Source organism: Parus major, chromosome 5 (assembly GCF_001522545.3).
Source record: "Parus major isolate Abel chromosome 5, Parus_major1.1, whole genome shotgun sequence".
Taxonomy (NCBI): domain Eukaryota; kingdom Metazoa; phylum Chordata; class Aves; order Passeriformes; family Paridae; genus Parus; species Parus major.
Window position 1 is genome coordinate 4,597,027 of NC_031774.1, and position 18,052 is coordinate 4,615,078.

The following is an 18,052-nucleotide window of genomic DNA, read 5'->3' on the forward strand; positions in this document are numbered from 1 at the left end:
TTTGTGGAAAGGATTAATAAAATGAATCAGTGAGGTACTACCCATAGTTGACACAGCAGCTGCCAAAGCTGGTGGCTACACCAGTTCTTCCACATGCTCATGGTGTGAATCCCAGGCATGGCAATTCAAATGTTAAATCTTCAACTGATTTAACACTGATTGTCCTGACTGAAATACAGGTGAGGCATCTTGAACCTGCTACAAATAGAGAATAAATTGAAAAAAACTTGCAGGAATAATCTCAAAATTATGATTTTTTTCTGAAATTTGATGTTTTCTGCAGTAGTTTCCTGATGGTTTCTTTTCTTAATTTTATATAACCTTTTATATTGCCATTGCCATTTGTCCAGCAGAATATTATGGAGTAGATAAATGGATTGACAATAGCTGTGTCTGACACTTGCTTCTGGAGTTACTGTTTCTTTTAAAGTGTGAAGAAAATGGAGACTTCCCTCAGGAAGGTGCAGCAAGGAAAATGGAGAAGATTTCTAGGGTGTTAATCTTACTCTTAATGAAATTGAAGCTCATTGAAATAAAGCTGATGAACAAAGGTAGTTACACACAGCTGCCTCAGCAGGAGTTGTGTGCAGAGAAGGAAAGTCTATAATGAAAAGCACCTTGTGAAGCAAACTAAAAGGACAAAGATAATCTGAAATTAAATTCAAGCTGACAAATTCATTCTTTCCTAAGCAGAGACTTCACAGGGGTAGATTTTTTTATTGGTCAGTTCTGGATTGATAGAGAGAAACAAGGAGGGCCTGCTGGAACTTAATTTTTGTGATTTCCTGTTACGTGGTGTGTTACACAAGTTTTCAAAGCATACTGGGAGGTCAATATGTTATATAAGAAGCACAGAACAAATCTTTAGAGAAATTATGCACAGTGCTTAATTTCTGTGTGGAACCAAACTGCATGTGCAACAGAATTGTATTTTCTAACATCTGTCCAAAAAAAAAATTCTTAACAGATGTTCAAATATGAGATGGAGAGTATATACCTCCTTTTGAAATGTTCCTTTAAATCTGCAAGTTGATTTCTGAATTACTTTGACCTCATTGAGAATTTTGTAGTTCTAAATTTGACATTCTATGCTTAAATTAGCATTTATTGGTCAGCTACCCTGTGGAAAGAACATTTATGTTTCTTGGATGTAGTAACACTACCCAAGAGAAGAGTTATCTTGGTTCAGGCTTAATTAGTGGTTGTATTAGGACTTGTAAGATAAAGGTGGAGCAACCTGTGACCAGGTATATAAAGCACGTATTAGCATTTCAGGACTAAGCAATCCATTTCTTTCCTGAGATAAACACAAAATTAAATGGGAAAAAATTGCTACCAGACTCTCCATCTCTTATCTTATGTTTAAATCCATGTTGCTGTGGTGACTTTCACGTGTGATACAGCCCTTGGGAGGTGGTCATTTCATAGAAATCCCAGTTGACCTGTGCTGGGATGGGGCAATCTTTGAGTCATCTCTGTATGCTGCTGTGGTGGGATGAATTGTGGTAAGGACAAAGGGAAAATTTTCCATCTCCCATCCTTCACAAGGACATTTTTGCCCTCAGTGTTTAATTCTGATACCTGCTTGGTTCAATGACAGGCTTTGATATAAGTCAGACTGTTTTCTAAAACACACACAATACTCTTTACAGAATAAAACTGTGACAGTGTGAGTGGCATAGACATTATCCTTTCATTTAGATAGTTCATTTCTTTCAATTTAACTAAATTGTTAAGACCTAAATTGACTTTTTGTAGTATTACTTCAAGGTCTAGAGGACCCAGAGATCATCCCAGTGGATTTCAGGATGTGTAAATCCTGTTTGGGAATAGAAGAGAAAATAATGTTCATGCTCAGGCTTTTTCCACTTTGTCAGACAGAAACAGCAGTTTCCTATAGGAAACATCATCACATCCTAATTGTGCTTTCAATTCAGATACTAATTTCTATCTTGAAATTCCTTTTGCCACCTCCAGCTAATTAGCTTACTGTCTATTACTCTCCAGCATAGAATGAGATTGGATTATCATTGGAGAAAACTATTTATAAATTACCACTGTGTTTTTCAAAATATGCTCAATCAAATTCTTTGTCTCTGTCTCTTATTCCAAATCTTGACTCTTGTGAGCAAGATACCAAATGCTGGTTTAAGCAGCTATGAAACTTTTGCCCTATATAAAGTCCAAAGATGTCTGCAATAAACTGGAATTCCCAAAATTTTGTTTGGCATTTGAAAAAAACATTAACTATTTTGTCATTGTGCTGTGGCCCAGGACCTGAGCTTCATCTTCTTTCCCTAAGTCCTTGCACCTGGACACAATGGGTGGAGTTTTTCTGATTGGGATTATTTGTTTTTCTTATTTTTGAGGTATTTTTCCCGTGGTTGTGTGTTGTGTTAATGGTTTCTTGACTTTTTTTATGGATATTGTATCTCAAGGAACCTCCAAGTACAGGTAAGTAACCTTCCCTTTCTGGAATGAGGAAGAGCTGGTTGAGTGTGGTTTTAAGTAGCACAAACTTAGAAATGTTACTTTTGTTTGGCGAGTGAAGGGAAAGCTGCATTATCTTCACTTGGTTTGTGCTGATCACACAGTGACCAGTGGTGAATGTTTTACGTAGTGACCATGAGGTAAAAGTTTCAGAAGTTCAGCTTTGTGTGGAATGCAAGAGAACATTGCTGCATCCTGCTGTGCAGCCAGGTGATGAACAGCTTGTCATCAGAGGAAAGGCTTTTTGAACCTTTGACAGGCAAACCAGGACATTTTCCATGCTCTGCTTTACACAGTAAGCCTTTTATTCTATGTATTTATGAATCATATTTTTCTTTTTTTAATGCATTCCATTCTTCTTGTGACTCTAGCTCCCACTTCTCTAGAATCTTCAAGCAGTATAGAACAGGAGAAATACCTACAAGCCTTGCTGAATGTGATATCCGTCCACTGCAAAATGAATGGCAGTAATACTCTCACTGTTAGCCCAACCATTGCTCTGTCTCCAGGTAAAATTGCTTTGTACTGTGCTTTTTTCTGGCTGAGAAGGGACTTTTCTCTGATTTGGTGCTAGTTCCATATGAATTCTGTTGTTTCTTTACTCTTAGACTTTCCAGAGCCTATTTGCTTTTACTTTCAGTGAATATGTTTTCTCTGTGTAAAGGATGTTTATAATCTTTTCTGAAATACTTTTCAATATTAATCTGGGAGTAAAGTCTTTTAGAACTAATCAAGCATAAACTGCATATTGAATAAAAGGCTACCAAATTTAAAAGTATGCAAATTTGCTCTTTTTTATATAATGAGGCAAAATCTGCTCTGTTTTGCATAATGAGGAAGTATGAGGTTGCAAGATCAGAACAGATAACATTGTTTAGGTGCAGCAGCAATGGAAGACATATTCTTTATGCATTGCATATCATAATGGGTTTCTACTAATGTAACTTCCAAGTAGAGCTCTTTTTGCAGTGAAAACTCTAATAAAATACACCATTTGAGTTATGCCTTGGTGGAACCATGAAGAAATTAATCTATGTTTTATTTCAGTTATTTTATGATGAAACCTGGTGAGGTTTAAGTGAGGGTAACCCCAACGTGTCAGGAAGTACTATGTGACTTGAAATTGTGTCTCTGTCTTGTCTTACTTGGTTGCAGTTGGCCTAATACTGCCAAACAGTGGCTTTTCTTGTAAAGTAACACCATCCCAAAGTGTGTGTGCTTTGCTTCATTTATTGTAAAATATGTTGATTGCTTAGCTGTATCTAACACCTCCATACTGTTGCCAATGTACACATTTGTCTTAAAAAATAAATCTAAAGTACAAAATTGGCAAGAATTAGCTGTATTGGGTGAAAAAGGGCATTTTATCAGTCATATTAAGTGTTAGTCTGGTTAACACTGTAGCTTTTTTAATCTTCTATTCTTTTTTTGGCTGACTTTAGGCACTGAAACGAGGGCTTCAAGAATGTCTACTGTGTTTAAGCAGGTAGTGCCAGGACATTTGGATGTAAATCTATCCAATAGCTTTGCTCGAGGAGGTTAGTAAGACTAGCTCAAAGTCTATTATTTGAAGTAATAAATGATGAAAAAATGTTAGTGAAATAAAAATAATTATACTCTTTATTGATTCATTGCTCTGTGAAACAACAAAACAGAAATTAGATTGGCCTCAGTCCACAACATGATCTAATTTCTGTTCAAATCCATTACTGACCATTGAAATAAAGTTGGTTTCATGTTGGAATTAGTGAAAAATTAAGCACTCAGATAGGGATTATGTTTCTAAATTATTTGGGATTCATCTATATTTTTAATTTGTGTATGTATGGCCTGAAAACGCATATTTTTATATAAGAATTTAATATACTTTAGAATCTGCAATTACAGATCATTCCAAAGCCTGTCTGAAACTTAGCTGATGCTTCATAACATTACAAATAATCTGTGAATAATTTTACTCTAAGGAGTAGAGGGTTATGTGGCCAGGTGTAGTAAGGAGAGAGGTACAGTACATTCTTTGGAAATAGTTGTTCTTAGGCACAGGGGCTCATCAGTGTCATTGCTACAAGAACCTTTCATTATGTTTGAGGGATTCCAACTACTTCTACACTTCTAGTCTGATGAAGTCATGATTTTTTTAATGTGCAACATGTGCATAAATTAGTGCACCAAATTTCTTAAATACATTTCTTAAAATAGGGATGAATCTGTTCTGTAAGAGAGCGCATTTTATATTTGATTTATTACCTTTCAGCCATGAAGGCTCTTTATAATTATTTCTAAGTTGTTTTTCTTCTCTTTTGATACCTCATCTAAAATGAGTTTAGATTTACGTTGACCTGCTGAGGTCCATTCCAACCTGAATCTTGTGTGACACAAAACCCTCATATGAGGAAGGATAAACATACTTATAGAGAAAAACTTCCAGAAGAGGTGGATGGGATTAAGGAAATGAGAGAAGGAAAAACACAAGAGGGAGGGAAAAAGGAAGGGATGTATAAGGAAGTGATGAGAGAATTGTAGCAGAAGGGAAGAGAGGAAGGGCAGGAGAGGACATGGGGATCACCAAAGAATGGGGAATTCTGTGCATTTTCGTTAATCATAGGAAATGCATATTTCTTATCGAAGAGTTTTGTTCATGACCTGTGCTCCCTGTGTTGTTACTGTGTCGTAGCTGGGGATGAATAAAGCTGGTGATCTGGGTGAGACAGCTGGGGCTGAAGAGAGCAGGAGGGAGCAGTGGCTGCAGCTGTTGGGTAAATGGTGCTGTGCCCAGGCTGACAGCAGAGGCTTGGTTGTGTTCCATCCCCTTGTGCCAGCACAACAGCAGCCAAGTGGTGCAGATAAGTCAGGGAAAGTTTGCTGTTTGCTGTGTGGAAGTTGTGTTTTGAAGATAAAGGGATTACTGAAATAACTGCTGCTGGTTTCTAGGATTAGAGTTCGTGGTAAGTGTGATAGGATGAGTTTGTTGCTACTCAAAGAAAGGAGCCTGAAGGCAGTGTTAGGTCACAGATGTGTTGTTTTATTGGACATGGAAATCTCTTGGCTAAATTTCAGCAGCAATCAGGAAGAGGGCAGGGAAGTTATCTTGTGTCTTTCTGGATCACTGCCACACCTGCCCTGGGTATCTGAAAGGTGTCTGTTCACAGCTCAGCAGGACCTGGGAGGACTTTGATGAAACATAAGAATGTTTGACAAGTACAGTGGGAGCCCTAGGGAAGGTGAGAAGTTGACAGGGGAAGAGGGAGCAGAGAAAGGGAATATCTCCCTGGGGGTTTTTTTAGATTAGCTGACACAATTCTTTTAAAAGAAATTTAAAAATACACGGAGTATATAAAATCTCTAAAATTGTTCTCAAATCTGTTGTTACGAAGTTCCTGACTACTTTTTCACAGCTAGATATATTTCATATGTGAAGCAGCAAGCAGCTATGGGTTATACACTACACTGCAAAATACAATAGCAGTGTTTTTGTGGTTTGGATTCTGGAGCACTCTTTCTTTCCTTGTATTTATTATCACACATAGCAGGGCTCAAAAGTCAGGTTCAGCTATGATACAGCAGTAGAAAATTACATTTTCTATTTTTTTGTGCCAGACCATTTATTTGTAATACATATAATTTAAAAATATAAGTTAGGATACATGTTCCAGTGCCTGAATCGTATTTCTCATTTTTTAAAAACCATCATTGTTCTGAACACTCATCAGTTGCTCTGAATATTTGTGTCTGTGTCAAGTATGATTTTTTTACTTTATCTGGAACATTGTCACGAAGCATCTGCCCAAAGCTCAGTCAAGTTGGTTTTGATCTGAAATATTTGGTCTAATAGTTATGTTTTGTAATATAATTTCATTCTTTGACCTTTTCATGGTTGATATTTTTCATGAGAATCGTTAGTTCACTCAAAAGCCATAGCTTTTCCACTTATATTGCTTTGTAAGTATAATGTGGTTCTACAGAGCAGCACTTCATACCTGGCATTGTCGTGTAATTTAGCATAATAATAAAAAGTTTTCTCGGGAAGTTTTGCTGCTATTGGAGAAATTCTAGGATATTTATAATTAAAAAATACAGACCCAGCTCAGAGAATTAGTTTCAGAGCAGGAAACATGAATGTTTTGAGTGTGATTTAGTAGAATATTTGTATTAAAAGGACTTGGTTATGCTGATGTGGATTTGGGGCCAAAGATACATGCACTGATAAACATATAAGGCTCTCACAGAAAATGATGATTTTTGCAAGGGGAGAGAGGGTCTCTTTTTGTGGTAGATATTACATGTTTTCTAAATTATATACTTGTACACAGGCCATTTAAACATGTTTTAAGGTATATAGAACTAATATCTTGCATTCTGCTTTAATTTTGAGGTCCATCAAATACTACACTTAACGTCCCTAGACTAAACCAGTTTTTGTAACAGGCATTACTGTTGAGATTTTTAATTAAACTAACTTTCAACTGGATAGAAACTTTCAATAAATTATTCAACAGAATGATTTAATCATTATATTTCCTTTGGTATTATAATTATGGAAAAATACATGATGGCTTTGCTACATGTTTGAAGCGATTGCAATGACAATGAAAATTATTCCTGTTTGATAAATGGATACCTCCTTCCCATTTTATATTGGTTTTGTGGCTTGATTGATGTTTTGTCTTGTGATGCCTAAGATTTGTGCTGTCTGATAAATCATGTACTATAAAGAAATGCAATATATACCAGATCTTTGGAAATTAATAAGTAACCCTTTTCTTCTCTCCTGCAATGTGTTTCGCTGCAATGTGCATTCCATTCCTCCTCCTTCTGTCTTAACTGTTATCTGCCAGTGCTTGGGTACAGAGATAAATGTTTCACTCATTCAAATTCCAAATCAGCAACTAAGGAAAGAGTCCATCAAGGTACTGTATTCTGTGTCCTGAAAGCCCATTCTTTTCTACCATCCTCTGCTACAATGTCTTAATTCATTCTAAAGTGATACTGACAGAAAGCTTTGTTTCTGCATTAACATTTCTCCATTAAAATTTGGGGGTGTTTAGCTCAGTGTTGTGGATTTGTTATGTTTTGAGGTTTTTTGCCCATTGAATGTATGCACGGTGACAGTGATGTAATACAGCAATATGTAGAAAATTTTCTCTGTGAAAGCTTTAAACAGCTGAAAATCAGGTCTGGAAAAGAGTTTAGTGTTCCTACTGCTTTAGTAAAATAGCTAAGAAACAGTGTTACCTTGTCAATTAATTACTTTCCATAGTTATTAATGTTAATCAACAGGGGAAAATTGATTACTGTCAAACCAGAAAGTCATAATAATACAGTGTATGCCAAATAATGAAAGCAAGATAGTCCTAACAAAAATAAACTACTAGGCAAAAGTACAATAGAAACATAATTGTGCCTTTTAATCACTGCTGTCCATGCTGATAAACATGGTCATCTGCATGTGTTTGTAGCCACTTTTGTTGCTTTTGGTGTGCCACAAGTTCTAAGGATGGGTGCATTTGTGAAATGCTCCAAAGTGTCACTGTGTATTTTTGTACACTTCATTTTTGGGGACAGCAGTCTGTGTTGGAGCTTCCATTTTTCATACCAAATGAATGAGAACTTTTTTCTCTTATTGTTTGCTGTGATTTCTGCTTGCTAAAGTCTTTACTATTTCACGTGTAGTAGCTGCAACGTAGAATAAAAATTTGTGCTAAACACACTCCTTTACCACTTGAGGTGTTTTATGAAAGTGGCTGGCTGTGAAGTGGGAGCTTTTGAGAGCTGTTTCTGACTCAGAACTCTTTGTCAGCCACTCTCAGTTGCTGCAGTTCATCTGCTCACATCCCAGACCAGCAGCCAGACAGGCAGACAAGCTAAGCTGTACAGACAAGTCCCTGTTGAGAGTTATTGTACAGAATTATTTTTTAATAGAAACCCAATCCTGCTTCTAAAAAACAGAGTAAAATTATTTTGTTGGTTGAACTATCTCAGTGGAATTTACTGTTATCTGCATCTTTTTTCCTCTGTGCAAGAAATGTTAACTATGCACATTATTGTGTTTTCCTGAAGAGAGGTGGGTGTCAGTCCTATAGTATCTAAATTTCTAGTACTATGAGGTATTTCTGGTGCCTCTTTTGGATATCTTGCTTCACAGATTTATGGACAAGAGTCTCTTCTGATAATCTGATTTACTGCATAGTGGGATAAAGAATTTCACACTGCCATTTGGACGCCAAATTTAGTGTACTTTGAGGGATTTGATTTTCAAGTAGTGCTGTTCATACTCTGAGAATCCAATACCTTTCACATGCTTAACATTGCACACACAAAAACATTCTCTGGTTATTAATTGAGGTAGAAGAAACAGAAAAATATTTACTGCTTGTCTTTTCTTCTAGCACTAAACAGGCCTTGGCAATCCGGTTTATCACTACTTTATGTTAAAACCACCCAAACTTACTCAAGCATGATAAGATTAGAAAATGTCTGCATGCTGCAGGAGTTTCCTCCCCTGGCAGTGCCAAATGAGCTGCAGCAGCAGTGTGCAAACTCAGAGTGCTGTTGGGATATTGGTGTGATGCCATTCAAAAATTGCTGCTTGCAGATGCAGTCCGTGGTCCCACATCACCCTGCACTTCATGTTGTTGCTGGCTTTGGGATTTCTGCACTTTCCTGATTTCTGTCCCTCTAGGAATTTCATTTCCATGCTTTTACATGGCCATTGCTATTTGCAAATTGGGATTTATCACTGTGTTACTGATACCCCAGCAGCTGTTTTCTCTACAGCAGAAAGCGCAGTGCAAAGTTAAATGAGAGGCTGAGCTTAAACAACAATGCAATAGGATGGTTTTGGCAATTTTTGTTATAAATCTATTTCTAGCCATTACATGTCGTTAATTATATCCTGTGAGGGATGCATGTGACATGTTTAAGCATATGTCTAAGTCATTATGGTCTCCAGTGCCTCACACAAAGTGTTTTTTAAATATTCTTCATCCTTGTGAAGGTGTATGGGCGAGTCTTCGTTCCAGCAACCGATTTATCAACACTCAGACTCCATTCATTGATGTGGGTGCAAGACTTGCAGGGAAAGATAACACCCCTCCCTACAGCAGCAGCTCTTTCCTGCAAAGTCAGCTTCTGAGGAGACAAGCAGCCCTTTATATATTTGGAGAAAAATCTCAGTTACGGGTAATGACAATTTTTTTATTTATTTTTTTTTTTTATGTTTAATGTAGTTTTAATTTGGTTGAGTTTAATTATTCTCATGTTGTTACAAACAGTAAATGATGTTCAAGATAACATGGAAATATGTTATGAAGGAAACAAGACGTTGTTAGCCAGGGAAGCAATTATCAGAGAAGGAAATCTTCATTAATGTGGGCAGCACTGAACTCACATAAAGCAAATGATGAGAATAAGGCCAACCCAGAACTCCTGATTTGATTACATGAAGAGGACCACGATGGCTACAATTTTGTACATATTATTTGATAGATTTTAGTGTTTTAGATGCAATTTTTTGAAAAACAGGTGTCCTCTAATTCTTAGTAGTTTTACTTAATTTCTGAAAATGTTTTCAGGTTTTTTTTTTTAAAACTCTGCATTCAAAGCTTAAAAAAAACAGGGTTTTTTCTACTTTCTTGTTCATAATATTAACATACATGAAATATTAATGTATTTTTTTAAATACAGAAGGTCTAAATCCTACTATTGGTAGTAGGAAAATGCATCACTATTCATTTTTTTCTGAAATTATGTTCTATCAGGAGGTGGAGGAGACATGCTGTAACAGAATAATGCATCAATTACATAGAATTAAATTACTATATTCTACTAATAATGGCTGTTTCTATTTGTTGGATCTCTTGATGAACAATAAGTGAAGAGTTCAGTCATGCATCTACAGCTGTGTAGCAGAAATTACTGCTCTATTCAGCTAATTATCACATCCCATAAAATGATAAGGAGAACAGAAATAGACAACATTTTAAAGAAATTATGCTACTTTTCTCAGTTGCTTTTGTCATGCATTACTACAACTTACCATTGTTGAGTTATTGAATTTATTTTTGAGCCATGCCAAAATATAAACAGAATTAAAACCTTAAAAGGCTTTCACTTTCCTACATTTTTGCTTGGCATTCTACGAAGGAGCTTAATGAAGATTATTTGCAGGCCAAGTTTAATTCAATGAAAGCAATTTCTGAAGAAAACTCAAAAAGTTTGGCATGAACATCTTCAGTGATGTTTCATACATGAGAATTGTTTTTCCTAATAATGCTCTCCATATTATCCTTTTCATGGTCATCCATTGGGTTCTGGTGAGTTTTTTTCAGTCAGCAAACTTGTTCTCTTAATTCAGTCCTCCTCTCCTATTGCTAAATGCCAGAAGTTAAATAAAACATGAGGAATTCTGCTAGGAAAACCATCCAGCTGCTTTTCTGTGCTGAACAAGGTACTTCAGACAAACAACTCCCTCAGTGTCCAGAGATTGTTAGGTGACTCTGCTGGTTTGCAGTTATGGGGCTTCTTTTTGGGTGTGGAGGTTACTTTTTTCTGCTTTCTTGAACTCCCCAAATGTGTCCTGCACTGTTCACATGTCAGCCATACAGATATTTTCATTTTTATTTGTTTATTGTTGATTTGTTTAAAAATGTTAAAGGAAGTATGCTATGTTGTGTCTGAAGAATTGAACAGATTGTCATTAAACTTTGGTTCTTCACCTCTATTACTGCTAGGATAATTCTAATTATTATTGAAAACATGAGTGCTGTGCAGTACATTCTGCTGTTATAGTTGGGTACTTCATTGTGGTACATTTTGCAAGGATTTGTATTTTATATTTTATATTTTATATTTTATATTTTATATTTTATCTCTCTTTACATATTTTTATATATTTTTTATAATTTTATATTTTATATTTTTTATATTTATATTATCGTTTATATTTTATATTATATTTCCTATTAGTATATGATAATACTATTATATTATTTATTTTATAGTATTTATTTTATAAATGTATTTTATATATTTATTTATCATATATTTTTTATTATCCTGGGTGGGTGTTTGACTACACCGATTTTTCATGAGGAATTAATTACTTAGCAATAAAGCAGGCAAGACCTTGGGATTTAAGGAGACTGTCAGTGAAAAATATGCTTCCCTTTTAAGCTACATCTGCTGTTGTCCTTTTCATCCAGGGCTTCAAACTTGATTTTGCTTTGAATTGTGAATTTGTTCCTGTTGAATTCAGTGACATCCGACAGACAAAGGCGAGCTTTAAAAAGCTGATGAGAGCTTGTGTTCCCAGCACTATTCCTACTGATTCTGAGGCAACATTCCTCAAAGCACTTGGGGAGTCAGAGTGGTTCCCACAGGTAATTTATCTGACAGGTACTTCTGATAATCTATCTGCAGTACTGCTCACACAAAATAAATTCCAAGCTCTTGTGACAGAGGACTATTGTGTTCTAACCAGCTGTTCTTTGCTCATTGTAAGCACTTTGCATGCTGTCTGTTCTGGCATTACACAATGCCATATTTGTGAATAACATTTACAAATATGGGAGGCATTTTTATAACAAAATTTATGTTTTATAACATTTGAACACACACAAGGAGAGATGACTGGGTTTTTGATCTGTATAAATTCATGGTCTTGATTTTAAATTAATTTTTCTTATTTTATATTATTTAAAAATCAGGAAAAGAAAGTGTGGAACAATAAATGAGCTTTTTGATTTCAAAACAAATATTTTACTTTTCATATGTGTTCCCACCCTGGATTTTGATATGCACAAGTTAAAAATCAAGTGAACATCTGTTGTGGGATATGGGAAGGTGTTCATGGGGAAGAGAGGATTCTATATGTGTTACTCTGTTCTCTCTGAATCTATACCTTGATTTCCCTGTCTCATATTCCTTTACATAAATATTAACCAAACAGAGGTAAGACTGGAGCAAACTTTGAAAGATTCAAATTTAGAAAGATGTGGGAATGCCAGCTCTTTGTAACTCTAAAACCCACTTTAATTGGGGTTAATGGTTTTTAACAGCTACTTGTTACATTAGGAATCCACTGCAGAATATACTTTTCTCAAATGCAATTAATCACAGGAAACAGAAACTTATGCTGATTTCTTGAGAAGGAAATACTTGTGAGTAACATGTCAGTTATTACACATCAGGAAATGCACTCCTGGTTGAAATGTGCTGCAAGGAGTGGCTTAACTTCTTCCCTGAGGTGAGAACAGGAGCTGGTCATGGCCACCAAGGTTTTCAGGAAGGGGAGAAGTTGGGAGAGCATGAGAAATACTTGACTTCCTCATCATGTGAACATTTTCCATCACAGAGTGGTTGAGCAAGTTCATGAGTGCAAATAAATTAATCATTGAATTGATGAAATAAACATGTCCCCTGTAGCAGCCCAGGGATCAAGGGTGGATAGCACTGGAGTTCCTCTCCAGGAATATTCCCCTGGAACTCCAGGAGTTCCTCTCCAGGAATATTCCCCTGGAACTCCAGGAGTTCCTCTCCAGGAATATTCCCCTGGAACTCCAGGAGTTCCTCTCCTGGCACATTTCAGAGCATCATCCTTTGCTTTGAGTGCATCACTCTGCAGAGGACTAGGACATAATGTCACACACTGGCTTTGTTGCATTTAAACCACATTTTTGTGGTTTAAATCATGTCATATCTGACTGATGTGATAAAGCTAATTTATGACTGATAAAGTTAATTTATGACTGATTTGGCACATTTTCTGCTATTCCCATGAAAGAACATAGATCTGTCATCTCAGAAATGTTTTCTTTGTATTATGCTTTTCTCTTCGGCAACAGAAGTTTAACATTACTGATTATAACACAGTATGGGCTATCTCTTCATAAGAATGTGAATACATAGAAGAAAATAGAAGTGCTGCCCTATCTTCTGAACACAAATTATAAAAATATTGTTTTGCATTTTTAATAATGGATCTGTAAAATCAGATTGCGTATCAGTTTCCTGTTTAAAGGTGAAATAAAACCAGCCTTTATTCTACTGCCTAAGAAAGCATAGAAGAATAAACAAGTTGGTTTTAAAGGTGGTTCTCTTTTCAGTCTTTTCCTATAAAAATTGAAGGAAAATTAGGCTGTTTGGGTTGTTGTTTTTTTTTTTCTAATTAATGGCTATGAGAATGCTCAGAGGGGTCAAGGTTTTTCTATCACATTTTCCACAGCAATATTCATCAGTTTTTTAAGAGGAAGAAAGCAGACTGCCATGAATAAGGGTTAAACTGTGGTTTGGTTGATCTTTTTTCTTCTTATTTTTTTCAATTTAATTTTCTTCTCACTTTCCTGTGCCTTTTGTACTTTCTGAACTTACTTTTTTTCTTGCATAAATGATCTTAGATGACTCTTACCATCTTTTGTTTGTTTTCCTATACTGTTTTCTTCCTTCTTTCAGGCTTTCATCTTTCCTATTGCTTCTGTTGGTTGGATTATATTCAGTGCTGCACAAAGAACAGTTTCACTCTGCTGTAAAAAACTGAATTGCTATGTATTACCTATTATGTTGTTTACCAAGAGTGCTGTCATAGTGTACAAAAATGGTAAAATCATCATATAGATTTTTCTTTTTAGTAATAATGATGTGAAATCTCATAGTAAGATAAAATTGCCCAGAGTCACCTGAACTTCTTTAACCTGCTTATATGAGCATCACTGTGTAATGAGTATTAAAGTGCAAATAATTAATGTGTCCTGTTTTCATATATTTTATGCCCAACTAAATAAACTGTTTCTCTCTTGTTTTTAGTATTGTTCAATTCATTAATTTCCAACTTCCATGGGACTGAATATTAGTAATATTATCTTGTAAATATCTTGCATGGGTTCTCCCATCATAGTACTTAGTGACTTTATGGAATCTTAACATTTCACAGGAAATTATTTTAGTGTTAAGCCCAGGATGGAATTTCTCTCTAGTAAATCTGTCAACTGTGTTGTTCCCATTCTCCTTTTTATGACAGCTATTTTATTGCAGTACTCATTGGCTTTAATACTTTAGGTTCCTATCTTCAAAACTTCCCTTAGTTTTATTGTAGTTCAGATGCAAATCCTTAGACTGTTACATTTTATTTTTGCCTGGTTGGTTGCATCAGTGTATTTCTCTGTGCTATATATAGATCCAGGAATACATTTTTTAATATGAAAATATTATATTTATTGATAATATCTAAAGATTTATCTAGAGTGTGTTACTCAATCACAATATTTTATAGCTTCACAGGATAATGCAGCTGGGTGTGATCATCTCTGAACTTCTGGAAAATGGTTCTTCTGTTTTGGTTTGTTTGGAAGATGGCTGGGATATTACTGCTCAAGTAAGCTGCTATAAAAACCTTGAAATAGTTAAATATTAAGAAAAAAGACCAGGCAATAGTTTTTTGCACAAGTGACGATAATTTGGTATAACATGAATAAATTTGTGTTGTGGCAGCAGAGAAGAAACCAGAATGCATGAATCCTTGCATTCATTTGCAATTTATTTCATGAGATGATTCCTTGCAATAAATTCCTTCCAAAGGTCCTGATGGTCTTAACAGTTCTAAGGCTAAGATATAAAATCTGCATTCCTGCACCTGACCATGTGTGAGAATGAAAGCTAAAAGTTGCCACAACTGTCCATTTATCATTTTAAACATTTTAAGCACAGGAGAAATTTACTCTCTTCCATTCAGTTTCCATATGTAATGTTAGGAGACCACAGAGGGAGAAAACTGAATTTGTGCCAAAGTGCCTGTAATACCTGCTGCAAGGACAGATCACCTCAAACTAAATTGGGTGAATCAAGATCTCTGCTGCCTGATTTAACAGATGTGTCCATGCTGCTGCTTCTTAATTCAGGAGATAAACACAGATACCCATAATTCTAATGAATAAAACCTTCATATGCAGCCATAATATTAAGTAAATACCAGGTAAACAAGCACACAAAAGAATGAGACCATAATTATTGGAATCATTGTCAAACAGTGAAGAGTAGAGAGGGGAGATACATAGAAGTGCAAGAAGGCTGTGCTGCATTTTAAAGTTTTCTGAGATGCTGTGTATAAAAAAAGACTGCAGTTGGCTGGGGAGAAAGCTCTAAAGTCATCCTCTGGACCAGTTCTTGAATGTTTTTTTTTTGCTGAGGTAGTAGATAGTATCTTTTAAATGTTTATTATAAAAGGGGTTATATTTCAAATATAATTTAAATATAGTAAGCATTGGAATCACCTCCCAAGTCTGTAGCTGCTTAGGCTTTACTTCCAAAGAAATTATAAAGTCTCAGTGCAATTGAAGCTTTTTCATGTGGATTATTACTTGGTTTGTTTCATAAAAGTAGTTAATGAATGTGATAAAATACTTGTCATTGAGTTTATACAAAAGCTTTTGTTTTCTTGAACAATAAACAGATGACTGAATGCTTATATTCATTTGCTAAAGGTTTCTCCTGACTTCTGTCACTCCTAACACAGAATATTCTGTCTTGTGGTCTAGGTGGTGTCTCTGGTGCAGTTACTCAGTGATCCCTTCTACAGGACTCTGGAAGGCTTCCGAATGCTGGTGGAGAAGGAATGGCTCTCCTTTGGTCATAAATTCAGTCAGCGCAGCAATCTGACCCTCAACTGTCAGGGTAGTGGATTTGCTCCTGTTTTCTTACAGTTCTTAGACTGTGTCCATCAGGTAAGACCATCTCTAACTTCCACTTACCAGAAGGTTTCATGAAGAAATGTGTATATTCCAATATTGCAGATGTTATGGATACTGGTTTGGGAGAAGACTACTAGCATTATTCAAACATCAGGTTTTATTAAAGTGGATGCAATTCACCTCAAGGGGAGCTGGAATGTTTGTCTAGAGGAGACTGACCCAAAGCAGATTCAGAGGGGTGGTTGGTAGTACTGATCTATTGAGGTAATTTGTGTAGAGATTTCAATTAGAAGGTTTTTAAGCTATGGCTGGCTTTTTTAAAATCCTTTATTCAGAAGGAAGAAGGGACTGATTTCTAGTACCTTGACTAGACAGTTTTTAATTCCTTGTGCCTGATGATGAGTCTTGAAGAGGGCTTGTACTACACCAGTTCTGGGAACACTGACAGCTATAAACCAGGGGTTATTAGATGTTCTGATTTTTATGTCTAGTCCATGCCCAGAAGAAGATGGATATCACAGTTGTGTTGTGTAGCAAGAAATTAAGTTAAGACAATTATACTCATTCTGAGTTAATTCTGAAGTCTGTCCTTTCCTTCATCTCAAACCATTAAATGTAAATTCTTTGAACAGATTCTGTGTATGGAAACATAAGAGGGGTTCTTGCATAGTTCCTCTTGCACATGTGTCCTTCTTTCCCCATTTCTCTGATTTTTCTCACTGAAAAAGCTGGAGAATTGACATTATTTACCTGTGTTAAAATATATGGATGACTATGTATCACAGAAAATCACTGTTAAAGCCTTTTTACTGGGAACACACATTGACAGTGAACATTTGTATGAAAGAGGAGTCTCTGAGTAGTTTTACTCCACTACCTGGAGAAAACTCCACAGATGAAGTAACTTACTAAACCAGTGAAAAGCAATCTTTAGATATATCTGTGTGAGACTGATAATGAATGTGCTTATAAGATGATGAGAGACAAACATGTTATGGAAAAAATCCCCAGCTTTGTTGGTGTCCCAATGTAAACACCAACAGCCATCATTATTGCTATCTCAGAAGTTAATAAATCATATTCTTGGACTTTACATTGCCTTCCCCTTCTGGAAACCTTAGAAATATTTGCCACATCTTCTGTTTCGTCCATTCCCCAGTGGCTGTGGTCGTAAGGTTGTTTTTTATTTGAAACTAGGAGATTTCTCAAAAGAGAATCAGTACTCTTTATTTTTTGTTAAAATAAGTTAATCTGCCCAAATGTCACACTTTTTCTTACAATAAGCTTAGGGTCATTGCTCCTTTTCTGAAACAGAAAAAAACCCAAAACATATTCTTGTTTGCAATGTCTACAACAGGGCAAAATTGCCATGTGCTCTAATACTGAAACCCATCTGCCTGATGGTCCATTCAATTCTGAAAATTAATAATTTGTGTTGGTCGTGGTGCTGTGTTCTCTCTGCTTTCAGGTGTCTTCTTTAAGCTTAAACTGGCTGATTGGCTAACACCATCCATTAGTAGGATGGAGTAAACCTACCTCTGATTTTAAGCAGTAGTGTAAATTTGAAGTGAATCCTTCCAGCATCTCCCCTTAAATTTTTTTGATGCTGGTGTGGTGCATGTGCACTAGATTTTTTGGGGGGAAGAATTTTAACTTGCACCAATGATTTGTCACTTAGCTTAAAACCATTGGGGTCACCAATGTAAAGTGGAATCATCCACTCAACTGGACTAAATTTAGTCCAGGTAAAGCCACAGATGTGCAGTATGGCTGCAGGGAGATTCAGTCTGTTTGTCTCCTCTGAGTTGCTTCTGATTGCTTGCTAATGCAGACATAGCCTGCATCCTGTTCCTGCCCCTGGAAATACTTCAGTTTTACTGTAA

The 18,052-nt window shown here is 35.9% G+C and overlaps 1 protein-coding gene across 6 annotated transcripts in view; it reads left to right on the forward strand.

The window, feature by feature from the left end:
• SBF2 (SET binding factor 2) overlaps positions 1–18,052 on the forward strand; it is a 231,823-nt gene that overhangs the window by 197,324 nt on the left and 16,447 nt on the right. For 2 of the 6 annotated variants that reach the window (XM_015631151.3, XM_015631152.3), the window contains exons 28-34: positions 2,862–2,999; positions 3,933–4,028; positions 7,326–7,397; positions 9,485–9,669; positions 11,691–11,867; positions 14,756–14,857; positions 16,017–16,202. In XM_015631151.3, the coding sequence (XP_015486637.1) occupies positions 2,862–2,999; positions 3,933–4,028; positions 7,326–7,397; positions 9,485–9,669; positions 11,691–11,867; positions 14,756–14,857; positions 16,017–16,202 (956 nt within the window). The remainder of the gene's footprint in view (positions 1–2,861; positions 3,000–3,932; positions 4,029–7,325; positions 7,398–9,484; positions 9,670–11,690; positions 11,868–14,755; positions 14,858–16,016; positions 16,203–18,052) is intronic. The other 4 variants (XM_015631153.3, XM_015631154.3, XM_015631155.3 and 1 more) reach the window with 3 other exon arrangements.